General features: G+C 40.2%; 1 protein-coding gene across 18 annotated transcripts in view; it reads right to left on the bottom strand.

Moving 5' to 3' along the window:
- Positions 1–9,205: 9,205 nt before the first annotated feature.
- Positions 9,206–27,829, bottom strand: part of DYRK1A (dual specificity tyrosine phosphorylation regulated kinase 1A) — a 148,853-nt gene continuing 130,229 nt past the window's right edge. For all 18 annotated transcript variants that reach the window (XM_063720897.1, XM_063720896.1, XM_054542516.2 and 15 more), the window contains 3 exons: positions 18,823–19,129; positions 18,189–18,313; positions 9,206–12,472 (listed from right to left, as the gene is read on the bottom strand). In XM_063720897.1, coding sequence (XP_063576967.1) covers positions 11,852–12,472; positions 18,189–18,313; positions 18,823–19,129 — 1,053 coding nt within the window. In that variant the 3' untranslated portion in view covers positions 9,206–11,851. The remainder of the gene's footprint in view (positions 12,473–18,188; positions 18,314–18,822; positions 19,130–27,829) is intronic.

Here is a 27,829-nt window from a genome sequence, read left to right as displayed (position 1 = left end):
TCTGTGATGAGATATTCAATTTTAAATTTTCTAATTTTTCTGACCATTGCTTTCTTGTGAATTAGAAATATTTTGATGAGTGCTAAGATGGGAAGTAACAACATGTATTTTGTTTAATTTTTATTTTTATTTTTATTTTTTGTGGAGATGGGGGGTCTCACTATACCACCCAGGCTGGTCTCCAAATCCTGGGTTCAAGTGATTCTCCCACCTCAACCACCCAAATCGTTGGGATTATAGGCATGAGCCACTGCACCTGGTTGTATTGTGTTCCTTAGGACAGCTACCATGTCATTGTACGTTGCTGCCTAATTCAGTAACAATTCATACTCCATTGTACCTTAAAAGCACCACGATATTTGAAATCCACTTTTCTTGTATATACTGGTAATAAAAAATAAAATGTCATAGCATGGGAATACAAGTGGCATTCAAAATGCTGTTGAGTTATAACTGTGTCACTGCAATTTACATTGCACAGAGCAGCAGGGCAAAATGATGAGAATGCCACATATTCTCATCATACGGTCTCTGCAGCAACTACTCAGTTCTGCCACAGTAGCACCAAAGTGGCCGTGGACAACTTGCAAATGAATGTGGTTATGTTCCAATAAAACTTCATTTATGGACACTGAAATTTAAACGTCATATAATTTCCCTATGTCCTGAAATATCATTTGATGTTTTTCAGCCATGTAAAATGTGAAAATCACCCTTAGTTTGGTGAGCCATACAAAAACAGGAGGGTACCTTGCTGATGCCTAATCTGCAATGGGCAGGAAACAGAAGCCAAAGTCGTCCCTGCTCTTCCAGTGCTCTCCTGTTCCTGAACAGCCCATAGCCCTGGAAGGATGTGATAGCAGCAGGAAAGCAGGTTGATGCTTCAGGGAGACAAAAACTAAAGCTTCCCTCATAGTCATTAGAACATAATGAATCTCTCTTATTTTTTCTTCCATTTACAACCCTACTTCCACCTTTGTTCAGGGTCCTGGAGACCCTCCCAGCTTCTTTTAATCCAGGGGCATAATCCTGGGGCCCCCTCTCACAAAGAAAGGGGCCTAAACTAAAATTCATCAGCTGTGTGCAGTGGCTCCTGCCCGTAATGGGAGGCTAAGGCAGAAGGATCGCTTGAGCCCAGGGGTTCAAGACCAGCATGGGCAAAAAAGTGAGACCTCAACTCTACAAAAAATAAAATAATTTAGCCAGGCACAGTGGCATGTGCCTGTGGTCCCAGCTACTTGGGAGGCTGAGGCAGGAGGATCACCTGAGTCCCAGAGGTGGAGGCTGCAGTGAGCGGAGATCATGCCACTGCACTGCAGCCTGGGCAACACAGCAAGACCCTACCTCTAAAAAATAAAACTAAGAATTGATGAAGAATAATCTATGAAGACTAACATGTGGGAGAAGCAAGAGGGGACTGTGGAAGCCACATGGGGAAGCACACACTGTGGAGCGTCACCCAGCAGTGTCCCAGCACCCTGGAGCTGCTGCTGCAGACAGCCTGAACCAGCACTGGGGAAAGCGGAAGCAGAGCAGGAACTGTGGATCCTGGAAACAAGAAGGGGAGAAAATGACCTTGGGAACAGGGAAATGGGCAAAGAGCAGGCTTTTGAGAAGGCAGGAGGAAGCAGCATTGCATCGCTCAGACTTGATTCTTCAGAGCTTCCTGGAAGTGATTCTAGTTTCACAATTAAACGAGAACATTGTTGGAGAGAAACCTGTTCAACATCTCCAAATTCATGGACGGTTTTGCCAAAATAAAAATTTTGTAGGCACCATTGTGGTTCATTAGGACAATACAGTCATCCTTCACTACACTTTCCCTACCCTAAGCCTAGTGTCTACATTAATTGATATTAAATTAGTCTCGCCCCTAACTCTGCTTCTAGTGGTCACAGCAGCTAGGGACCATTCAGCTGAAGGTCTTGGTATGCGATCTCGAAAGTCAAGGTCAGCGTGGAGAACTGGAAAGAGGCCTGACTAGGAGACAGACTGTCGCTGGTCAGTTGTGTCATCTTCTGCAAGTTGCTTAAACCCGTTAAGTTTTCTCACTCTAAAGTGAGGTGTTGGAGCAGTGTCTCTCAGACTTTGAACGTGCAGGAATGACCTGGGGACCTTGTTCAAATGCAGATTCTCATCCAGTGGTCTGGGCTGGGGCCTGAGATTCTGCGTTGCTAGCAAGCACCCAGGTGATGCTAATGTCATCGGTCCACTGACTACACTGGGCAGCAAAGGGCTGGACAATCTTCTATCCCTTGATAGATCTAAAAACCATCCTAGGGCTGAGGAAGCTGCAATGATGCTCATTTTTTAGAACGTACAAGATTCTCTTATTTAAGTATCCTAGGCTGTCCTCCCATCTCCCTTTAGATCATCCCCTTCACCATCAGTTGCCTATATGAGAATGACCAGAAATTGGCCATTCCCAGGCCCGACTTTCCCCTCCTCCATCCATTCTTTTCGATGCCTACAGGGCATCTCCACATAGTTCTCCTACAAGCCCTTAGCACTCAAAGCCCTCAAACTCTGGAAGGAAGCCTGACTCCTCTCCTTTTCACCCCTGCTCCCAGCATCCATTCAGTCCCCGAGGTCTGTCAGCTCTCCTTCCTAAATAGCTCTTGACTCTGTCCACTTATAAACTGATGCTGGCAAGCTCCTCACCTTCGAATGGCCTGTTGTCTTCTCCTAGATTCTAGAGCATTCCCACCTGGATAACACCCATTCCTCCATTAGGTATCAGCTAGAACTTCAGTTCCTTGGGAAAACAGCACTTCACAGCCTCTCTGGATTAGAATAAGGTCTCTGTTCACACTCTTTTAAAAACACTTGGCTTACTTGTAATTACTTATCTTTCCCACTTATAAGAACAAAATGTGACATGCTTTTTGTCCTCATCCCTAAGACCTAGCTAAGTGCTTTGCACATGACTGGTGTTCAATTAATACTTGTTGATTTCTCTTATATAGTCCTCACACCAGCTGTCCCAAGACCGTTTGCTGGTAAGACATTCTTCTTCTTCAGGGTAGGACTTTTTGTTCATTTTTAAATTGTTTCCAGGGTTAGTACTGATTGTTTTCTTTGATTCAGAGTGTCTCTGCAGGAAGTAGGGGAGATATTTCAATTTCAGTTTTAATTTTGCCAGTAAAAGGAAATTTACTGTTTTGCTTCTTGCATCTAGTCACTGCTAGCTGCCCCCACTTCTAATGAAGATGGTCAGAACTCTAATACGCAGACAAAACCGAGCTGGGGAGAAAGACCACAATTAGTGAATACGCACATGGGAGCCCTCCCTGGATAAGCTCCTCATCTGAACTCTTTGAGACTACAGAAGATGTTAAGTAGCTGCCATTACATGATCAGTGGGAGATGCCTTCAGAAATATCCGCCTACAGAAAGAGGTAGCCCATCTCTCCAGCACCCACATTCCTGGGTGAGGGTGACACTCCAGTCAGAAGGTAAGAATCCCGTGTAAGCGCTTTGTGAAGAGCAAAACACCACTCAACTGGAGTACAGTAGCAGTCCTGGAGGAATCCAGGACTCCAAGCACACTGAGCCCTGTAGATCTCATCCAGCCGCTGGAGCCCCCGCTGGGAGGACTCATCGTGCCAAAGGCCTCTGAGCGCAGAGCTGCCCAGACTGGCTAGGGACAAGACCCGGAGCTGCTGGGAAGCACAAAAACTCATCCAATTTACTTCTCCCAGAAGTATCTTATCTACCTGAAGTGAACAGTTAAATCTCATGATTAGATCCCTTGTTTCAGCTTCATCATCCATCCAAATCCATGGCCCATTGTAATGCAAATCATATATAGTCTAATGCAAACAAACAGACTTTTATTCTAAGACATTTTTGTCCTTATATTTGATACAAGGAGAGGATGATACTTTAGGAATAACAGGCTAACACTGAGAGAACCCAGGCTCGATGTAGTCACCTAATATTATCAACAAAGTCAACAGAATAAAAAAGAAGAAAAAAGCAGCAATTAGTTCCTTACTGCTTTCAAAATGTGGGTTACAACCTATCATGTTCCAAAAGCTTCCCCGATAATATCCCCGTTTTATTTATAAACTTAAGAACTGATTTTTGTCACCCTCGTCTCTCCCTATCTACATCAAACCTCTGAAGGCTAAAAATGTAACAGACTTTCCTTGGAGTTGGGAGCAAAGGGTGGGGACTGGCCCCTGGACACATGATCACAAGGGTCTAATGACAATGCCTGTTCAAAAATAGACCCTTACTATAGTTATTCCTCCAGGCAGTCTCCCTGAGGTTGTATAGAAAAATTCTACTGAAAACCCATCCTTATAAAACATTTAAATATCATATATTTTATCAAGGCAAAGCAAACTACCCAAAAACTCCCTCACACCTGTAATCCCAGCACTTTGGGAGGCCGAGGCGGGTGGATCACAAGGTCAGGAGATCGAGACCATCCTGGCTAACATGGTGAAACCCCGTCTCTACTAAAAATACACACAAAAAAATTAGCCAGGAGTGGTAGTGGGTGCCTGTAGTCCCAGCTACTCGGGAGGCTGAGCCAGAAGAATGGCGTGAACCCAGGAGGCGGAGCTTGCAGTGAGCAGAGATCGCGCCACTGCACTCCAGCCTGGGCGACAGAGCAAGACTCCGCCTCAAAAAAAAAAAACAAAAACAAAAACAAACTCCCCACAACAAACCTCAAAATTCTTAAATAGATACAGGAACTGTGCGGTACGCAAAACCAACTAGTAAAGGAAATGTTAACCCTAGTCCCAGACTCCAAAAATAAAAGTCAGCTGGAAAACAATGCTGTTTAGCCCTCCACGGAGAACACTGTCCACCTCATTTCCCTGCATTGTTTGTTGTATTTACGTAGAAAAAGTAAGTTCCATTCAGGCTGTGGACTCCGCTCTGTTTAGCCACATATTATATTTATTGGACACTTCCTACATACTAGGCATTGTGCTTTCTGCGGACATTACCCCACTGAGGCGTGCACAGTATCTCCTAAGTGGACACTATAGATATCTCCATTGTACAAAGCGGACAGTGATCCTTGGGCAAGTAAAGCAGCGTGCCCAGGGTCACGAGGCCAATGAGAGGAGCAGTGGGATCTGAACCTCTTTGGGATTCTAGAGAGGGAAACTGTAACTACTATACAGAGCTGGTGGCTGGTACCCTGGGAAACCCTTCACCGGCTTACAAGACCAAATGAGACTGAGATATAAAGGAACCAATTCCATTCCCACTGTTGGGAAATAACGTGCCATTCTCATGGGACATCTGAGAGCTATTAACGAATAGGATGTCACACTGACCCATCTCCACAAGGGAAGAAGACAAAAAGGAACAAATTGTGTAAGTTTTATATACTTACATCTGGCAATTTCTGCCTTTCTCAGAGGCTTGTTTATAACATTTTGTAATGCACCATAAATTGTAAATTTTAATTATCCATTACTCTATGTAAACTCTGGTAATCAAACTCCATTTCAAGATGTTCTTGGGGCTGTGTGCAGTAGCTCACGCCTGTAATCCCAGCACTTTGGGAGGCCGAGGCAGGTGGATAGCTTGAGGTCGGGAGTTCAAGACCAGCCTGACCAACATAGCGAAACCCCCTCTCTACCAAAAATACAAATATTAGCCGGGTGTGGTGGTGTGCAACTGTAATCCCAGCTACTTGAGAGGCCGAAGCACGAGAATCGCTTGAATCTGGGAAATGGAGGTTGCAGTGAGCTGAGATCGCACCCCTGCACACCAACCTGGGAGACAGAGCAAGACTGTCTCCAAAAAAAAAAAAAAAGTCCTTGGATTCAGACTTCGTCATATTAGCCACATGCCTCCTCTTGCCAGAGTCCTGCCTGGCTGCGGGTTCAGAATCGCCCACAAAGTTGCAGAAAACAGAGCTCCAGGACCCACCTCAACTCTGAATCTAAAATCCTGCCAGTGTGATGGGCATCCGTGGTTTTATAAAGTTCTACAGATGAGTTTAGTGTGCAGCAAGGCTGGAAAATCATTTTAAATTGATGAGTACTGATTTAGCAGTTTGAGATCACTAGAGTTCATTAGTCATTTCTTTCCTGGATTTGCGGGCAATGGAAGTGGGAGTGGTGCCTGAAGTGAGCTCCTCCCCACCTCGTGGCATCACCTCTTCAGCAGAACAGGGCTTGGCTGCCATGTACATAAAAACGCTCGCTCATGCTATTTCACTGCATTCCGCTTTAAATCTTTACGGACGTGAGCCACCACGCCCAGCCTATTTATGTTTGAGAGGCCCAGGCTGGAGGATCACTTGAGGCCAGGAGTTTGAGGACTGCCTGAGCAACTCAGCAAAACCCCGTACTAAAAACAGCCAGGCATAGTGGTGTGCACTGGTAGTCCCAGCTACTTGGGAGGCTGAGATGGGAGGATCACCTAGCCCAGTTGTTTAAGGCTGCAGTGAGCTGCGATCACACCACCAAACTCCAGCTTGCATGACAAAGCCAGACACCGTCTCTAAAATTAAAGAAGTAACATTAAAAAAAACTCAGCGGTTTCATGCCACTAGAGGTATTTTCTTTCATTTCAGAGGGAGTTAACAAACCCCACCCCAGCAGTGCCCTTCTCTGCAGTCTTTCTGTGCAACAGTGAGTGGAGGATGATTCCAAATTCATCATCCCAGGGTCTCTTTTAAGCAACTCAACATTTTCTGTGGGCCACACTCAGGCTCAGGCCCGTCCTCTTGCCTGAGTGTTCATGAACAACCCCCTGCCCGGCACACCTGCTTGGCTGCTTCCTGGCCACCCTAGTGCAGAACTACCACACACACCCAGTGCCTGCCAGTTTATTTTGCCCTTGGCTCTGAATCTCCCCTGTGACTGCAGTTTCAGATACGGAATTCAGGGGCAAGTACACTGACTAATGAATGAGTATACAATGGAAGCAAAACTTTACAGGAATGAAGAAAAAAATTCCCAAAGTAGCAATTTTAGAAATTTAATCGGAAAGATTATCAAATAGCTGGTCTTTCGAACAGACAAAACGTTAAGCACTAATACCTACCTGGCCTTTCTCTAGCTATGAGAACTCAGCCAACCACGCCCATGTCAGCATCGCCCGGCCTCCCATGCGAACAGAGCTGGGCTCCACTTATCTTGTCCACTTGTTTCCTCTGTCCTGCATCATGAACTTTTGCCACCACTTTGCCTGACCCAAACTTAATGCACTTAATAGTCAACATGACTCAGGCTCTAGTACTGTGCTCCTTCAGCACCCAGCTGGGACTGAACCAGGTTACCTGGTAAAAGCAAAAGGAAACCGGTTTAAGGCTTGTCTCTGCCTCCTCTATGCTTTGAAGAAAGATTCACAGGTTTTGCTGGGGATGGCAGGAAATTCAGCTGAAACGGAAATTTACCCACATTAATTCCACACCTGATAACAGGGACATACTCTAAAGATGGGAAATTATGGGGAGAAGTTTTCAGGTAAAGCAGCTGCATACTGGAAGAGAGACCTGTAGCATTCTGGTTGTGTTTCAAATCAGTGTCCAGTTGGAGAAACACTTTCTTGTCTCTTAAGATTTAAAGTAGGAAATTAGAAATAAATACTGACAAATACCTGACAGTCTCAGTGTTAAGGTAGTGTTATTTTTTTTTTGAAGTTGTGATGCAAGAACACCCACTGAGAGCAGCCAAAATCTGGGACCTTGGCTATGCATAATGCCAAAGAGAGCCAAACACACCAAGCGATGAGCCACTTACCTCAATGAACACGTCTTCCACAAGAACAAGCATCCAGTGCCTTCAACACAGGCATACGTCAAAAATTCCTGGTCCAGGGTGAAAGCCCAGTAGGCATCCACAGGCTGGTTCTCAGTGGATTCATCTGGATTAAGGTTAGTCATTAAAAGGGAGGATAACAAATAAGCTATCTTCTTAGGGTTTCTTCTCTTGTTCTTTGTACTACAAATTACTTGATGATGTATGTTTTCACGCAAGGAAACAGGCCTAGATAAGAAACCAGGGTTATGAAAATCAGAACTTCTGCTCTACTCTTCCTGACACCAAAGGTTTTCCAACGTCTGGTCAACAGACATCCCTAGCAGATTTTTAAGAAATCTGAATGAAGTCTGGGTATGCCGAAGTCACGCATGGCTTTTGTCCCCATTACATTTTCAAACTTCCTTCATATATGGCACTAAGACCAAGTCATGTATTTGGAATGAACCATCTGGTCTATTACATACAGTCTACCACCATAAAAATGGACATAAAAATGAGTCTTGAACTTGTGTTCTGTCTATGGGGATACCACCCAGAATGCACCGGATCGCAACTGAACTGGTATTCTGCAGCTATCAAAATAAAGGCAGGCCCAAAGGAAACTGAGAAACTGGCCTAGAACTGAGTGCCTGCTATCTTGTCTTCGTGTGTATTTTGATTATGTATCTCCCTATTAGAAGAACAGAAAAGTTCAACACCACAAAAGCTGGGAAGCAGTACAGGGGCAAAGTCAATGGTCACCTGTGAGCCTAACATAATTACTTCATGATTTTTTGCATGTAGTTTTAAATAAAAATGTCGTTTTTTTTTTCAGCCCAATATCCATGTGCCTAGGTAAAATTCCCACACCCTAAGAAGAAAACTAATGGAAGTTTTCCTTTCTTACATGTGGTTAACTTCAACTTTACGCAACCAACCTTAATTTTACAGACTCACGCTTAACTTTTAAATAAGTATCTTGCCTTTCAAAAGCCACCTTAATATATACTGAAGCAGGTGAATTTGTAAAAAGAGAAGACTTTAGGTTAGCAACTGAACCACAGTGGCAAGAATTCCAGAATTCTGATATGTCCCCGTACGAGGATTTGGGGAAGGAAGAGTGAGTATTCGTATTCCTTCCTTCATCCAAGCACGTCAAAGCATATCAGAGAAAACCATCAGACCCTCACATCCATTTGAAATGCTACCAACTAAAATATGAGCATTTTGAACCACAAAATTATGTAAACATTCAAATAAAAAAATCAATGTGAAAAATCAAAATGATCTGTTAAACCTCCAATTTTTACTTTCAGAGATTGCTGATGCCTATGTCAATGTATCTCAAATAGTTTCCTTTTTACACATTTAACTCAACTTTGATAGTATACCTACCAGACCTGGACCAGGTTAATTGCATAGGAAGATTTTTACTATGTTTACATTTTTCTTAAATTAATTTTAAAAAAGCATAGTAAAGAGTCTGAGGACAAATTATTCAACTGTTTATCATACATAAGACCGCATGACTATAATACAAAGGGGGGTTCTTTTTTCATTTAACGTTACAATATACACAGCAAGTCCGGACTAGATCTTACAATCTGAACACAGGTATTTAACCTTTTCCATGCTGTTTATGTTTACAATGCACAGAAGTCCTGTAACCAAACTGTGTAGTAAAGCACACAAAACTGGACTGTAACATAACACAGTATGCAGAAGCATTGGATTTTATGATTTTATGTAAATATCGGTTTAAAAACTGCTTTAGTTTTTTGGTGCTTGCTAAGATGTGGCAACCAGCACAGAAAAAAAAAATGACCTGACCCATATGATATCTTAACCTTATATTCCTAAACAGCAGTAACTACTGAATTCCTTTTGATATTGCTATACTCAAGATGATATCCTTTTATTCACTGTAAACCTTTATGAACTACTAAGTTCAAAAAAATCATCCACAGGCTTGACAGTTAATTACAAAATAAATATGGATTTCCTGATAAACAACAAAAATTTTGTAGTTTATAAAAACGAGTATTTCCAAGTTTCCATTCACATTTACATAGTGTTTAGCCTTTCTTTTCTCACTGTTTACATATAAAAACCTGCTTTTGTTCAGAAAAAAAATTGACCTAGTCAGCCACATGGAATTGACCAATAGAATGAAACGCGGTGTTCTGCTGAGTCATCTTAAACAGGTTATCGGCAGAGGTAGATTACTGCTTCTTTTCTAGGCTTCTTTTGATCCTGGACAGGTAAATTACTTATCTTCATTCTCCCAAGTCAACCGCTCAAAAGTGTCACACCCCAAAATTGGTCAATTTAAAATGGGAACACAAATTTAGCAACTGCCAGACTGTGTTACATTAAGGCAGCGTAATCTCAACACGAGGCACCTGTTAAATACCAGCCTGTCTGCTCAGGTCACGCATGAGAGTTCTGCTTTACTTGCGCTCATACTCTGGACCTGTTGGTGCAATCAAGGTCTTGCTTTCAAGTTTACAAGTAGGTTAATCAGGAATACAAGAATCAACTGCTGGTTCCATAGCTTCTGGATCCAGTGTCCCTTTACCTTCAGAAGCCTGAACACACTTAGAATGTAACAGATGTTGTAATCTTGAATTAGATGTCAATCTATTATGTTCAGTACACAGATTGCTGTAAATGTATTGGCTATGGATTCAACAACAGTTCCAGTTTTGTTTAAGCAATAGTACAGCCATAATTTTCAACTGACATTTAAAAATGGTCTAGTTACACCTTGTGTCAAAGTGCAGAACTGCTACATTATTGGTTACAGACATCTATGTGCTATAAAAACAGCTTTGGTACAATAAATTATCAAAAAAGAAAATAAATTTTTGTAAAATTCACAGCATAATTGTGAGGCAAAAAAGCAGTCACATAAAATTCTGCATTTTTTAAAAATGTTCAGGATGAACAGAAGACATCTTTGTGCAGAAGAAATGGTGGAGATACCACGTGCCGAGAAAAAGCAAAAGAAAAAGTAAAAAGCAGGAAGGGACACAGCTGTAGCTATTTCCATCAAAGCAAACCACTACTTCTGTGACCTTCAACCAATAAGGAAGTCAACTTTATGACACACGCAAAGTGACCTTGCAATACCTTACAATTAGTGGGTCACAAAAGTCTATTTTAAAAGAAAGGCCTCTTGAATTACCCATTCTCTGTGTTTTCAGCATTAAGGACTGTCTGCAAAAGCATGTCCAAAAGTGATTGCATCTGAAATGGTAGGCTCTTCTAATTTCGAGTCCAAATCCATAAGGCCAAAGGTTATCCCAAAGACCACCACTCAGACCTCCCCAGGACTGGCCACGACCGACCCGTTGATTGCTTCTCAGTGCACCTTGGTGAGGAGACCAGTCACGTTCCATCCTATCTTCCTGCGGCCTCCCCAACAGGACAGCCACAGGGTCCCATGGAATTGCTGCTTTGCTCCTCAGTAGGTTCAGATAGGAGAGTTCTGATCCCCGCCACTCAGCATGCTTACTGCGCCTGACAAACTTCAACACAACCGTCCCTTTCATACAGCTGAAGATGGTGTTTGTGGAAGCTGGAGGTCCCTCTTCCTTACAGTACTGCATTTCCGTGCCCAAGTGTGTTTAGAGGACTTAAAAACCCAAATTTCCCACCCTCCCACCCAAAACAAAACAGAACAAAACAAAAAAAAGGGGATGGGGGTGGGGGGGACAAAAAGAAAAAAAAAAGAAACACCCTCATGGGGCCCTTTATGCAAATTATGTGCAGTTTAAAATTAGTTGGCAAATGACCAAGACCAACATCTGAACATTAACTTTTGCTGAATAGAAAGACAAAAAAACCCCACTGTGACTGGGATGTGGCAAGTTAAAATAGGGGAGCAAAAAGAGGATACCTCTGAGCTATCCATGAAGATGGGTTTGGACATGGCTCTTTTAAACACTTCAATGTCCCTTTGCAATCTTTTCAAGTTAAAAACAAAAAAAAAAAAGTCAGCTTTGCCCTCTTGTAGCGGTTCAGTGTGTTAATCTCCTTCTGATTCAAGCAGCTTTGCACTTTGTTTTTGGAAAAAAAACACCACTTCTATAAAAACACACAAGAAACAAACTCAAGTTTCAATGTAGTCACGAGCTAGCTACAGGACTCTGTTGCACACAAACTCCTGTCATGGGGGACTCTTCTCTATCAGCCCCTTGCCTCATTGTCAGATGTCCTTCAGTCATGTAATGTGCAGGACCTGTATTAGCAGAAAATTGGTATGTTGGATGTCCAGCTATGCCAGTCTCTTGGCGGGGATTGGAGTAGACGGTCAAATTAACGTCCATAGCTCCATTCTGTCCAAAGTCCAAGGTATTAGCAGCCACTGGGCGATTCTGGTAGGCCTGATTGCCTTGATTACCAGTAGAGGAGGAAGATGTCGAGGAAGAAGTCGTTGAGGAAGACAGGGATGTCATGGAGTGGTGACTGTGGCCAACCTCCATAGAATCTTGGGTAGAGGAGCTATTTGTTGGAGAATTGTAGACCCTTGGCCTGGTCCGGTTACCCAAGGCTTGTTGTCCATGGTGGTGGTGATGGTGGTGGTGGTGGTGATGGTGATGGGAACTGTTACCATGGTGATGATGCAATGCATTCTGTTGAGGGGCTACATGAAAGGTTGTTTCTTGAACAGGATGAGTTTCAACAGTGACCTGCGTAGGAGCTTCAGTGCCTGACCAACCAAGAGGAGCAGGAAATTGCTGACGCACCTGAAAGAAGAGATTTTTAAAAGGATTTTTCAGAGGACTGTTTCCAAGCTTTAATCTTCCATCAAAAGCCATGACACTAACAAACTAGCATCACATTAATCAGGGGGAAAGGGTTTTTGAAACTTTTAATGTGTTAGACAGTTTTATAACACAAAATCCCAAATACATTCAAGGGCAAAAAATTTCATCATGAAAACTGCAATTTTTAGGAAGTTATATCCTTAAATAGGTTCATCTATTTCACTAGCCACTGTCCTTCCTTGGGAGCACTGTTTATGCCAGGGGTCAGCAAATATTTCCTGAAAAGGGCTGGATAGTATTCTGGGCAGGTCCAAAAGGAAGTCTTTACTTTTCCCTCATGTCCTTCCTCTCTCCATCTTTCTTCTTTCAATAAAGGACTACTATCTACCTAGCTGCTCAACAATGCCTCTGTCCAACCCATGAGCAAGAACTTATGAGTCTACCTGTGAAATAGATTCCAAATTTGGCCTCTTCTCTTCATCCCCATCATCTCTTGCCTACGCTAACACAACAGCCCCTTAAATGAACTCCTTGTTTCCATCCTTGCCGTTCTCCAAAGGGTAGCAGGAACAATCTTTTCTTAACACAAATCCAATCACTTCCCTATTTAAAATCCTTTAATGACTTCTCACTGCACTTAGAAAAACAAAACAATCCTAAATGGATACAACGATCTGCATCATCTGGCCAATGCCACTTCTCTAACCTCTTTCTCCACCCATCCTATCCCTGGCTACCTGAGTTCCAAACAAAGAAGACCTGCCTTCCATTCCTCCCCTGGGTCAAAATCTCTCAAATGTCTCAGTGTACTAGTAACACGCTGCTCCCTTCTGCCTAGAAATGTTCTTATTACTTGGATTTTCTTATTGCTTGGATGTCTCCTTTTCATCGCTTCAGTTCCAGAGCCTTCCCTGACCACTCTGGCTGATGTTGCCTCAACTACTGTGGCAGAAGCTACTGGTTGTGCACAATATTCTTCTCGTTCCTGAGCACATGGCTACACAACACTTCCCAGCCTCCCTTGTACTTAGTGATGGCCGTATGTCTAAGCTGTCAATGGAATGTGAATGAAAGCTTGTATGTCACTGCTAGCCTGGCACACAAGATAATATACCTCCCAAGTCCTTCTGCCTGCTGGACACAGTAGACAACTAGGCCCTAGGGCAGGGTGGAACCACAAGATGGTAGGAGATCAGGACCTGGAAGACAGCCCAGCCACTAACCTGAACACCTATTCTGGACTGCTGCACAAAAATGAAGGAAACTTGGTACTCTTTAAGCTACCATATTTTGGGGATCTATCTGTTATATCAGAGTTTGGCCTATTCTAAATTAATACTTCCTATCTAACAAATAGTCTTTCTCTACCAAATTATCCTTATTTTCTTTTTAAGAGCTAATGCTACTTGCCATTTTTCTTCATGTTCATTTTATTTACTTGTGTCACTGTAAGCTCTAGGAAGGCAAAAGGCTCAGTCTCTATCACCAGTGGCTGGCATAAATTGTTAAGTGTTTATTCAACGAAGGTGGTCTGAGAACTAAACTTTTAAGAGATACTACTGAAAACAATCAGTAGAAAAGTTGGCAGTGAGTTCTCAGAAAATACTATATGGTTTTTATATGAAGTTAATCAAGTTACTGGATTAGAAAATCACATGGGGGGCAATCTGGCAATAGTTATCAAAATTATAAATCACATTACCCTTTGAAACAGTCATTCTGCTTTCAGGAATTTGTATCACAGATAAAATGTCTATGTGTGAATGAGACATGTACAGTGGTGCCTCCTTATCTGCAAGAGATACAGTCCAAGATCCCCACTGGATGCCTGAAACTGTAGAGAACCAAACCCTCTATATACTATGTTTTTTGATCTGATAATCTAGATGGCTACAAAGCAAAGTAACTTATCTACTGTGTGGACACGCTGGACGAAGGGATGAGTCACGTCCAGGGTAAGACAGCATGAGATTTCATCGTGCTACTCCTAACAGAATTTAAAACTTACAAATTGTTTCTGAAATTTTCCACTTTATATTTTTGGACCGTGATTGACTGAATAACTGGAACCGTGGATAAGAAGGGACACTACCGTACAGGTTATTTATTAAACTACCATTTGTAAATAGTAAAAAAGGTTGGAAATGAACTAAATGTCCATTAATAAATAGGGGACTGGTGGCCAAGGCGGCTCACACCTGTAATCCCAGAACTTTGGAAGGCTGAGGTGGGAGGATCAGTTCAGCCCAGGAGTTCAAGACCAGCCTGAGAAACACAGTGAGACCCCACTGCAGGGTGTGGTGGGACACGATCGTAGTCCTAGTTACTCAGGCGGCTGGGGTGGGAGGATCACTTGAGCCCAGGTGCTCAAGGCTGCAGTGAGCTGTGATGGCACCAGTGCACTCCAGCCTGGGTGACAGAGCAAGACCCTAGCTCTAAAAATAAATAAAAAAATGAATAAACAAACAATAGGGGAATGGTGAAAAGACTTATGGAATATCTAAACAACGGGATACTGTGCAAATATATACAAGAATGAAAAAGCTCTCTATTTACTGATATACAGAGAGTGCTCCAAAATATATGTCAAGACTAGAAAAACCAAGATGTTCTGAAAGCGTTTGCCTGGTATGGTACCTTTTGTGTACAAAGGGTGAATGAAGAATATGTATTTGTATTTGCTTGAATATGTATAAAATATCTCAAAAAGTATACAAAAAACTAATAAACTAATAACACTGGTTTAGAAATTGAGGGACTAGAAGGCATGGAAGGAAGGAAAACCTTTCGCTGAATTCCCTTTTATATTTACTTATTTTTAAAACCATGTGACTATATCAACCACTCAAAAATTAAGTAATAAAAAAGGATTTGAAGCAAAATCTTGACCTCTGTGAAATCCAGGTGGGAAGAACGTGGTGTCTTATGCTACTCTTGTATGTGTTTGCGGTATGGAATAGATCTGGAAGAAAGAAAGGGAAGAAGACAAGACAGGCGGATGGTCTAAAGATTTAGAGAGAGCCCCTGGGAGTAGTGATACTTAAGACCTGAAGCATAAATAGTAGTTATCAAAACAAAAGGAGGAGGAAAAGAGTGTTCCAGGCTGAGAGCACAGGAAATGTGAGAAAAGAAAGAGAGAATGTGGCATATTACACAAAGTGAAAAATAAATTAGTGTGACTAGGGTGAGTGAAGAGGAGAAAGAATGGCGTCGGTGGGGACCAGATCCTGGAAAGCACCGATGCCTTGATAAGAAGTCTACATTTCATTTCGGGTAGAAGGGTAAGTCAAAACTGGTTTAAAGTAGGGAAAAAACAGGCCGGCCCACACTTTGGGAGGCTGAGACGGGCAGATAACCTGAGGTCGGGAGTTCACAACCAGCCTGGCCAACGTGGCAAAACCCCGTCTCTACTACAAATACAAAAATTAGCCAGCATGGTGATGTGCGTCTACAATCCCAGCTACTCAGGAGGCTGAGGCAGGAGACTCGCTTGAACCAGGGAGGCGGAAATTGCAATGAGCAGAGACCGCTCCATTGCACTCCAGCCTGGGCGACAGACAGAGAAAGGCTCCGTCTCAGTGGAAAAAAAAAAAAAAAAAGTAGGGAAAATAGCAAGAACAGACCGCTTTAAGGAAAGCTCACCTGGCTGCAGGGAAGATAACGGTGCTGACAGGTGAAAGGAATTAAGACACTCCAAGACCGTTTTAGATACTCCAAGACTCTTTCTAGTAAGACAAGTCATTAACAATGAGGTAAAGTGAAAGGTGGAGAATAAAAACGTATTAAGATGTGGTGAATCCAGATAATTTACTGTCCGATTCAGTGTGGGGAAAGAGGGAGAGAGGAGTGCCCCCAAATTTACGACTTGAGCAAATGGGTAAATTTAGGGCCATTTTTACAAAGAATGGCAAAAGTAGAAGAGTTGGGAAGGAAGTGAAAATGATGATTTCAGTTTATGTGCTGTGTGTGCACATATTGTTGAGACTTTCAAGGTGACATTTATAGGAAACAATTAGAAAGGCCCTAGGGGTTCAGAAGTGAAGTCTAAGTCAGAAGTCAAGACTTAGGAGCAACTAGCATGAAGATGGTGACTGCAGGCCCTGGCAGGTGTGGCTGAAATCATCCAGGAAACATTAAGGGGAGTAGGGAAGGGACACGGGTCATGCCTCGAGGAACATCCAGGTTTCAGGGCTGGGTAGAAGAAAAAAAACGAAAGAGACAGTGAAGGAAAGGGCAGAGAAAAGGGGGTGGGGGAGGGAAAGAAGAACATCCTGCCAAGGAAACCAGCAGTGAGTGTTTCAAAGAGTGGGGAAAAGTCAACACTGCCAAATGAAGTTGTAGAATGCAGAAAGATAGCATTAGGGTGTCCATTCGACCCATGAATAAAGGTCACCGCTGACACCGGCAGGAGAGCTGGAGGGCAGGACCTAAGTGGAACAGGCAAAGAGGTCTTCAGAGTAAAGAGACAAAGACCACAGGTAGCAGAAGTATAGGGAAAGAAAGGGGGACACGCAAAGGTGCTGCTTAAGATGGGAGAGGCCTGAGGATGAGGAAATGCTGATCAACAGAAAAAGCCAAAAGAGGCGAGAGTGAAGACACCGGAGCTGAGGGAGACCAAAGGGCAAAGTCCCCATGATGGCAGGAGAGAGGGGATCAGGGCAATGAGCGGGCTTGGCCTTAGGCAAAAAGAAACACATTGCTTCTAACAAAAAAGGGGTTGAGGAGAAGTGGACAGTGCACACATAGGCAGGATCATGTATTCAATGTTACAAAGCAGAGAGAATTCCTGTCTAAAGACTCTTTTCCTTACAAAGCAAAGAGTGGGTAAGAACAGAGAAGGGGAGGGCAAAGGTTTCTAAGAGTAGAAAAGTTTGAAACAATTATTAAAGAGAATAGGAGAGGATGGGACAACTTGGAAAACATGTAAGACTGCCCAGCAGAGGTTGGTGAGTATTAACAGTGCTGACAAACAGCTGCATGTGGGATTTTCTCCAGCACCATTCAGCTGCCCTAGTCACAAGAATGGAGAGTACTCTTAATCAACAGCAGTTTACTCAACCATCAAATACTACACTGGCCTCTCACCTTCAAACACCATCACGCAAAACTCAGTATGAACCAACTTACAACTTTATTAGATTATTTAAATATTTTTACCATCACCATCTGCTTCACTCCAATTTTGAAAAAGTACTTAATTAGATCCTCTTCAACAAGTTTAAAAACAGAAAACAAACAAAACAACAACAAAAAGGCTAAAATCAAACCAGAAATTGATTCAGAATCCAGGACTATAAGTGCTAAAAAATCATTGGAGGAAGCAGAGTCAAGTCATTAAGATCATGACCCAGGGAAATTTACTCAGCCCATGAAGTCTCAGTTTCCACTGTAAAATGGGAATCAAAAAAGCATGAGGCTCAAAACGCTGCTTTGGTAAACGAGGTAAACACAGGAAAAAAACTGTTCAAAACAACAACTGTTATGTCCCCAATAAGTGTTAGCCACTTCTAGACAAGGAGGAGGAAAACTGCAAGAATGTGCTTCTCTATGATAAATACTGACATTTTCTTAGACAGGAGAACGTCATGAACCTCTAGGGTAAATGATACGGTCATTCTAAAGGCACCTGGCATCCAGTGCTGCTCCACCTGAGCATGGCAGGTGACACAAGCAAATGAACCACGTGCGAGCTCACCTGGGGACTGTGTGTCTCGCAGTCCATGGCCTGCACGGCAGCTGTGAAGTGCCCGCCACTGTGCCGATGCTGGTGCGTCGGATCCGACCGGGCTCTCCCACTGTTGCTTGTCCCCGATGAGCCACCTGAAATATCACAACACAAAACAATACAACTGTGAGTTTAAAATTCATTTTGTTCAAATTTATACTCTGAAGCTACACCAGTAAAACTGAAAGTACTCACACACACACATACAAAATCTCTAATATTAACTTGAAAGTATATCACAAAGTTCTCATATTCTCTGACTAAAACCAGGTTCTCTCTCGTCCACCACTGAACTAAAATACAATGAAGTCTGGTTAAGGTAGGGGAAAACTCAAGCAATGTGGACAAAAATTCCATTTAAGAAGTAATTTAAAATGCTGGTTAGTAAACAGATTTCCAACTGCCAAGCAGATTTTATTACATGCGTAACTAAATATTGGAGCTTTGGGGGAGATGAATTTACTACTAACTACAAAGAACAGATTTAAGTAAAGTAACTGCTCCCCACTCTATTAACAAATTTAATCAACACTTTAAAATAATCCCACTTCATAAAGAAAACACAAAACATTCCCAAGCCTAATCTAACCGCAGCAGCACAGACCTGAGCTTGACGATGTACTGGAGGTGGTGCCCGAAGACTGAGACTGCTCCATGGCGGGGCTTGTAGACACACTATTACTTGTATTTGTACCTTCATCAGCTGTTTTCTTGAAGAAACTGTGCTGCAGAGCATAATAAGGTTGAATTCGAGTTTTGGGGTCATAATCAAGCATCCTTAAAATGAGGTCTTTGAACTTCAAGTAGTCAGCGACCGTATGACCTGACTCCCCAGCACGTCGCCCACCAGGTCCTCCTGTTTCCACTCCAAGAATGTTATGAAGTTTACGGGTTCCTGGTGGTTTGTACTCCTGCAAGAGAGAAGATGAAAGGCTTTCTCTAAATTTGGTGGAATACGTGAACACTCACATAATTTAATTTCAAATATGTGTAAATATATATGTTGAGGCCTTTATTAAAAAGGACACTTCATAGTTAAATCCTCTGCCTTTTCACACATTACTATCCCAAATGCATGGTAGTTACAGTTCAACATAATTCTGAGACCAAAAATGGCTATAAAGATCATTTAGCCCAGGGGTCAGTAAACTATGGCCTGATCCAGAGCCTGGTTTTCTACAGCTCCAGCTACAAACGGTTTTTCTGTTTTCAAAGGTTGTAAGAACAAGCAACCAAAAACAAAAAATATGCAACAGAGGCCCACAAGGCTGAAAGCATTTTCTCTCTTGTCTTTTACAGAGAGCACGCATGCCCCTGCTCACCCTGGCTGGGAGCCTCTTTCCTGCCTAACTGTGCACCCGCAGCACCTGTTACACTTCCTTCAGCAACAGCAGCCCAAGAAAGCTATGGCAATGACACCAAGGATGTTCTACATAAAAATGCACTGGCCTAACCCTACCTGCTCATGGTGAAAAAGAGAAAATTATGTATGCTTCCCTTTAGAAAATCTATGTAATAATATATTAATGTGTGTTGAGATTTCCTGAAAACTCATTTTTTGACAGATAATACTATAACCCTTAAAACCTCTATAAATATTGAATTTATTAAGAATAGCATCACCAGACTTTGACTTCTGTTACAATGCAGAAATGTGTGAGATGATTGTTCCTTCTCTAATAAGTCAAAATCACTGCCTTTTAAAGACCCATCAGAGAGCTGTCTGAGGATCCAAAGTTGGAATAAAAATCCCCTGAATTCTACAAAATGAAAAGCCTCTCCTGGAAGAGACCTGCAGTGGAAGAAGTCGCAAGCATGCCACAGATGAGCGAGAAGACTCCAGCCCAAGTCTGAACCAACTTCTGACGGCCAGGAGTGGACAGACAGAAGGATGCGGCAGTACAGCAGGAGGAAGGCGATCTCCCAGGCACAGAGAGTTAGGATTGGGGCTGCTGACTGGGCAGTAATGTATAGAGACCACTAGATTTTCCCTGGTTCTAAAGACACAAACACTGCTGAAGGGAATGTCCTTATCCCAGCTCAAAACATATGAAGACAGCGGGGAACAGAATCTAAGTCAAACAAGCAAAGCCCAGAATCAGCTAAGCTACAAAAGAGATCAACTCAGCCCCACATGAGGGGCCTGACAGAGTAAGAGGCCTCTTTCTGAGAGAAAATGATTCACTTCCATCTTTAACTGTTCTTAAGCAAAGAAAATTTGTCACACATTTAAAAATTACAAACATTTTTTAAAAATGACGTCCACAATCACATGAAAAGAAAAAAACCCAATAGAAGATACACATAAATAAATGGTGCAGATGTTGAAAATAGCAGACTGGAACTTTAAAATAATTATGATAAATTACTTCTGATAAATTATGATAAATAAACAATTTAGTTCAAAAGTGGGCAACATATGAATAGATGTAGAATTCCCGAAGAGAAAAACTATATTTAAAACAAAATAGAAATGCTAGAACTAAAAAATATAGGCTGGGCTCATGTCTCTACGCCCAGGTGGAGGTGGGAAGACTGCTTGAGTCCAGGAGTTCAAGATCAGCCAAGGCAACATAGCCAGACCCCGTCCCTACAAAAAATTTTAATCGCTGGGTATGGTGGTTGTACCACTCCTGTAGTCCGAGCTACCTGGGAGGCTGAGGTAGAAGAACTGCTTGAGCCAAGGAAGTCAAGGCTGTAATCAGCCATGATCACACCATTGCACTTTAGCCTGGGTGACAGAGTGAGAACCTGTCTCAAAAATAACAATAACATCACATGAATCCATTTAATGGATTCAACAGCAGACTGGACTCAGCACAAGGCAAAAAAAGAAATCAGTGAACGAGAAGATAGAAAAAGAAATTATCCAAATTAAAAACACAAACAGAAAACAGAATGAATAAACCAGACAGAGACCTCTGGGATAATATTCAGCACTGTAACATACACATCACTGGAGAACTAGAAGAAAGACGAAAGCAGAACAAATATTTGGCAAGACTGTATCTGAGGATTTTCAAAAACTGATGATAGAGATCGACCCACAGATCCAAGAAACTCAGTGAACTCCCAGGAGAATAAATAAAAAGAAAATCATCCCTAGGTAAATAGTCAAACTGTGGAAATCAAACAAAGAGAAAACATTAAAATCAGCCAGAGGGAAGAGGGGGAAAATATTAGATGCAGGGGAACAATGCTAAGAATAAGCACTGACTTCTCTACAGAAACAGTGTAATCCAGAAAAAAAGTCAATACATCTTTAAGCAATATCGTAACATCTTTTTCTTTCGCTGAAAGAAAGAAGTTAATCTATAATTCTATATTCACTGAAAATATCTTCCAAAAAATAAAGGTAAACAAGTATTTTCAGATCAACACCTGCTGAGAGAATTCATCAGGATAACTTATTCATTACAAAATAAAAGTTAAAGGAAGGTCTTGAGGCTGAAGAAATAATAACGAGATGAAGCTAGGAATTGCAAAAAGGAATGAATAACACCAGAAAAGAGCAAATATGAGGATAAATATAAAAGATCTATTATCCTTATTTTATGTCTTTTTAAATTTCTTTTGTGTGTTTAAATCTATTTTTTATTTAAACAGCCAACAATGTGTTGTGAAGTTTCTAACATGCAAAATAATACAAGTGCACAAGAGGTAGATAGAATCACATGGTTATCACACTGTTTAACAAGCAATATATTATTATTTGAAGGTAAAGTAATGTTAAAGGTGCATATTATAAAAGGAACACTAAACATGACACTAGAGGAATAAGTAAAAAAATCAATACAGGAGATAAAATAAAATGCCAAAAAGTATTCAACAAACCTCCCAGCAAAAGGCAGGAAAGAAGGAATAGGAAACAACGAACAGGAAAGACAAACAGAACACAAATAAGACAACAGTCTTAAACCCAAATCTCTGAATAATGGGGTAACCACTATCAGACTAGATTAAAAAACGACCTGACCATATGTTGCACACGACACAAAAATAATTCTTTAAATATAAAGGTAGGCACAGGTTTACAGTAAAAGGGTAAAAGTGGGTGTGTGTGTGTGTATACACATGTTGCATATTTTTCTTCATATCTTTTATATCTACACACACACACCATGAAAATATCAACAATAAGAACTCTGGTAAGACTATAGTGATATCGGACAAAGCAGACTTAAAGACAAACATGACTAGAGACAAAGAGGGACATTTCAGGATGATAAAAGGGTCAATTTATCAATGTCATAACAATATCCAACATGCATATACCTATTAACAAAGCTTCAAAAACCATAAAGCAATGTTACAAAGGGAGTCTAAGACAAATCCAAACTTATCAATGAAGACTCTTCTCTCAATTACTGACAGAATATACACAAATACACACAAAGATATAAAAGACATGAAGAAAAATATCAAACAATTTGATCTACATTGATAGTTGGAGACCACTACACCAAACAAACACAAAATACAATTCTTATCAAGCACACATAAAACATTCACAAAGACACATTAGATGCTAGGCCATAAAACAAGTCTCAATTTTAAAGGACTGAAATCACGTTCTGTGACCAAACTGCTACTAAACTAGAACTGAATAAGATATCTAGAAAATCCTCAAATATTTTGAAATTATGTAACAAAATTCTAATGACAGGTTAAAGAAGAAATCACAAGTTAGAAACATTTCAGAATGACTGTTAAAACACATAAAAAGTGGCCGGGTGTGGTGGCTCATGCCTGTAATCCCAGCACTTCGGGAGGACAAGGCAGGTGGGTCACGAGGTTAAGAGATAGAGACCATCCTGGTCATATGGTGAAACCCTGTCTCTACTAAAAATACAAAAATTAGCTGGGCGTGGTGGTGGTTGCCTGTAGTCCCAGCTACTTGGGAGATTGAGGCAGGAGAGTTGCTTGAACCTGGGAGGTGGAAGCTGCAGTGAGCCAAGATCACACCACTGCACTCCAGCCCAGCAACAGAGCGAGACTCGGTCTAAAAAAAAAAAAAAGAAAAGAAAAACCAACAACAACAAAAACATATAAAAAGCTGCAGAATGCAGCTAAAGCAGTGCTTAGAGGGAAATTTATACCATTAAATTCTATAGTAGCGAAGAGGCTTAAAAATCAATCATCTAGTTTCCACCTTTAAGACGATGAAAAAGGAGTAAATTCAACCCAAGTAAATGGACATAATGAAGAGCAAAAAACAGAATAGAAACTAGATCAAGAATAGAAAAAGAAAAAAAAAAAAGAAATCAACAAAGTCAAAAGCTGGTTGTCTAGAAAGATTAATAAACTTGATCAACCCTGAGCAAGACTACTTGGGGAAAAAACAGAAAGTACAAATGGCCAATATCAGGAATAAAAGAGAGACTATCACTACAGATTCTCTAGATATTTAAAAAAATTATAGTAAAATATTATTGATAATTTTCTGCCAACAAATTCAACAATTTACGTGAGAAAGAAAAGTTTCTTGAAAGATACAACTTACCAAAACTAACTTGAAAAAATTTGGATAACCATATTTTCATCAAAAAACATAAATTATAGTTAAATAACCTTCTAACAAAAAATGTTCCAGGTTCTGATGGTTTCATCATGACCTTTACTAAACATTACAAAAGAAATAATGCCAACCAATCATATACAAATTTTTTCAGAAAATCAAGAAAAAATATTTCCTAATAGTTTCACAAGTCCAGCACAATCCTAAAATCAAACCCCAGTGATGGTTTTATTAATAAAATGTTAGACAAATATCCATTAATGACACAGAAACAAAATTCCTTACCAAGAGATTAGCAAATTGAACTGAGCAATATATATAAGGGAACAGTATATCAAGGCCAAGTGTAGGTTATCACAAGGTGGAGCTTAACATTCAAAAAATTAATGTATTTTACCACAAAACAGGAGAAAAATCATACGATGATCTCTATACGTGCAGAAAAAACATGACAATATTCAAAAGCCACTCATATTAAAAAAGCAAAAAAGACATACAATTGAAAAAACAAAACTGTCTTCATTCATGGAGCATAAGACTGTTTAAGTAGAAAGCCCTATCAAATTTCAACAACAAAAATACAGTCATCCCTCAGTATACGCAGGGGGTTGGTTCCAGGACCCCCCCAAATATACTGAAATCCACACATACTCAAGCTCTACAAGGAGGCCACGCGGAACCTTACACACGTGAAAAGTTGGCCCTCATACACAGGTTTCACATCCAGGGAATACTGTATTTTTGATCCACATTTGACTGCAGATGTGGAACCTTCAGATACAGAGGACTGACTCTATTTGTTGGAAAAAAATGTGCATACAAGTGGACTTGTGTGGTTCAAACCTGTGTTGTTCAAGGGTCAACTGTACTAGAATAGGTGAATTTAGCAAGGTCTTAGGATGCAAAATCAATATACAAAAATCAGTTGTATTTCTGTATACCAAAAATGAAAAATTATGAAATTATACATTTTAAATGCCATTTAAAATAGCATCTAAAAAATTAAAAACTTAGGAATAAAGTGAACAAAATATGTAAGACTTCTGCATTAAAAACTATAAAACACTGCTGAGAGATTTTCAGCCCTAAATAAATGGAGAGATAACCCATCTTTATAAAGTGGAAGACTTAATATTGTTAAGATGTCCATTTTCCTGAATGCAATCCCAACTGCAACCCAAATCAAAATGCTAGCACCATTTTTTTGGTAGAAATTTACAAGCTGATTCTAAAATCCATATGTGAAAAGACCTAGAATAGAAAACATATCAACAGGGTAAAGCAATTGCTTTCAGCAAATGCTGCTGTAACTACTAGGTAAGCATATGGAAGAAAATGAACTTCAACCCCTTCGCCCTGTTCCACACTCAAAGATTAATTCAAGATGGACCACAGAATCCTAACTGTAAAAGCAGACTAAAAAATAAAAATAAAAAACTTTTAGAAGAAAACTCACAAGAATATCTTCACAAACTTGGAGATGGCAAAGATTTCTCAGGATAAAAAAAGTACCAAAAAAAAAAAAGTTGACAAATACAACTTCATCAATATTAAAACTCCCTATTCATCAAAAGATACCATATTAAGAAAGGAACAGGCAAAGCCACAGTCTAGGGAAATACACTGACATACATGTGACAAAAAACTTAATGACAAAGGACTACTCAATTATTAAACAACTCAGTAACACAAGCAAAAGATGGGAAAGACCTGTGACGAAGAACATATATGAAAGGCTAATACGCGTACGCAAAGGCGGGATTAACCATGAAGAAATGCAAATGCAAACCACTACACATCCACTACAGAATGGCTAAACCCAACAGACAAACCATATAAAATGGTGAGGATGTCGTGCAACTGGAACCCTCATACATTCATGGGAATATAAAATAAAACAACTTTGGAGAACTGGTGTTTTCTTGTGAAGGTAAACACATACCCCATGACCTGGCAATTCTACTCTTAGATTGTGCTGTCAGAGAGATGAAAACATATGTATAAAAGAATGTTCCCTGTAGCCTTATTCATAATAGTCCCAAACTGGGAACAAACCAAATGACCACTGACAGGTGAATATAAATTATGGCATGTTCATTCAATGAAATATGTTGAAGCAATAAAAAAAAATTAATTCCTGAGACATACAATATTGATGATTTTCCAAAAACAATACATTTGCTGAGTGAAGAAAACCCAAAACTAAACAATAAATACTATAAGGCTCCATTTATACTTAGTTTGCCAATTAAAAAGCAAAGCTAGTCTTTGATGATAGAAATCAGAAAGTAGTGGGATAACAGAAAAGGTCACAAGAGGATTTGGAATGACAGAAATCTTTCATATTGGTTTAGATGGGGGACACTGCTGTACACAAAGGTGAAAACAAACTCAACACTTAAAATGTGTATCTTATATAAACTGTACTTCAAAAAAAGCATCATTTATTGTCTTCTTCATTCTCCACCTCCACCAGGAAAAAAATATATAGTATTTTCATTATTGGAAAACCCTAATATGGGGCTTTTGAAATGTAAAACGAAAAATTAAAAGTAAAAATAAAATCAGTAAACAAATAAACCACAAAGAGATAGCCAATGAAAGTATATGCACATCTATTTGTATCTCTAGTCAAAATTCTTACTGTACCATTTGTAATGTAATTAACTTTGATTATGAATTTGACTTTTTGTTGCAAAATTTATCTCTTAAAAGCAAAATAATTATTTCATATTTTTAAAAATTAAGTTGCTTAAGTCAATTGCTAAGTGTGACTAAAATAAATCTCATAAATATCTAGTTAATTCACATGTATTAAATGTATGTTAAGATATCCACTTCCAATTTTAAAAGGGAAAAGACAATCTACTCATTTCTGAAATGCCCCCACCCCAAATAACTAAAAATAGTAACACCTATAGATCAATTTGAAAGAAATGATAGGTCACTGTGGTTTTTGTAAGGCAGAGATTTAGGAGATGGAATGGGATGTTTTATTGAGGAAAAAAATAGCAGAAGCAAAATATAAATAAATAAATCTGAAATGGAGAAAGCAGCAGCCTGTATCACAGACAGAGACAACATAAAAAAAGATTTAATTTCCTCTCCATGCTAATTCAAACTGGTAGGAGCTCCTTTAAATGCTGGTGGAGCTAGTAAGGGTTCCCAGACTAAGTTTTGGTTACATGAAAAATGGGCCATGATTAACGAGCTATGTGAATAAAGAAAAAACAAGGGCCCAAGAGGTCTCGATGGCATTTTCCGTTCTTTCCTTATGGGGAATAGGCATAATTTAGCAGCTGGAAACTGCACTGTCTATAGCTTTAGTGAATATGGCAGCACACAATAACTTACAAATCAGTTTTGAAAGATACAATTATATATGTGCTTTTAAATATTCTAAAGAAAATTATCTGATATTAAAAGTTATGACTCCATAGCTGTGTGGAGGTGAATTAAGGCAATCAACTATCATCTTCAGTTCACTGAAAATGACACCTGGTGGCAGCGTCGCTAAAATACAAGGCAAAATAATAACTGAAACAAAAATCAACTCTTAAATGTTATAAATGCAAAACTATGATCACAAGGTGACTTCTGTATGTACGTGTGTGGGGGGGTCATATTCAATCACATATTTATACATTACATTCATTCAATACTAGAACCAAAGTAAATTAAAAAACACGATTATTTACAGATCTATAAAACAAAAGTAAAAAATCAAGATGCAAAATTGGCATCATTCACTCTATTAAACTGACATAGTTTAGGTATCTTTTAAAAAGTCCTCAGATAAAAGAAAATTACTAAAACCAACCAAATGTTTTAAAAACCTCACTTTTAAAGATTTTGGAGATGTGAAATTTTTTCTATCCAAGTCAATGAGCTAGGAATCTGAAGTCTATCAAAGGACCATCTAGTCAGTTAATATCCTTGGAAAAAAATCACATACTACTTAAGCCAAAAATCATCTTCTGACATAATTTACCAACTGAACTTAAAAAAAAATCATTTACTCCAATTGTGACTTCTGTTCACAGCTGCAATATTAACTGTGACCTCACTACATGCCCACGCTGTGAGAAACAAA

This window comes from Pongo abelii, chromosome 22 (genome assembly GCF_028885655.2).
Source record: "Pongo abelii isolate AG06213 chromosome 22, NHGRI_mPonAbe1-v2.0_pri, whole genome shotgun sequence".
NCBI lineage: Eukaryota > Metazoa > Chordata > Mammalia > Primates > Hominidae > Pongo > Pongo abelii.
The sequence above is the reverse complement of the archived record's forward strand: the minus strand, read 5'-3'. Positions and strand labels throughout refer to the sequence as shown.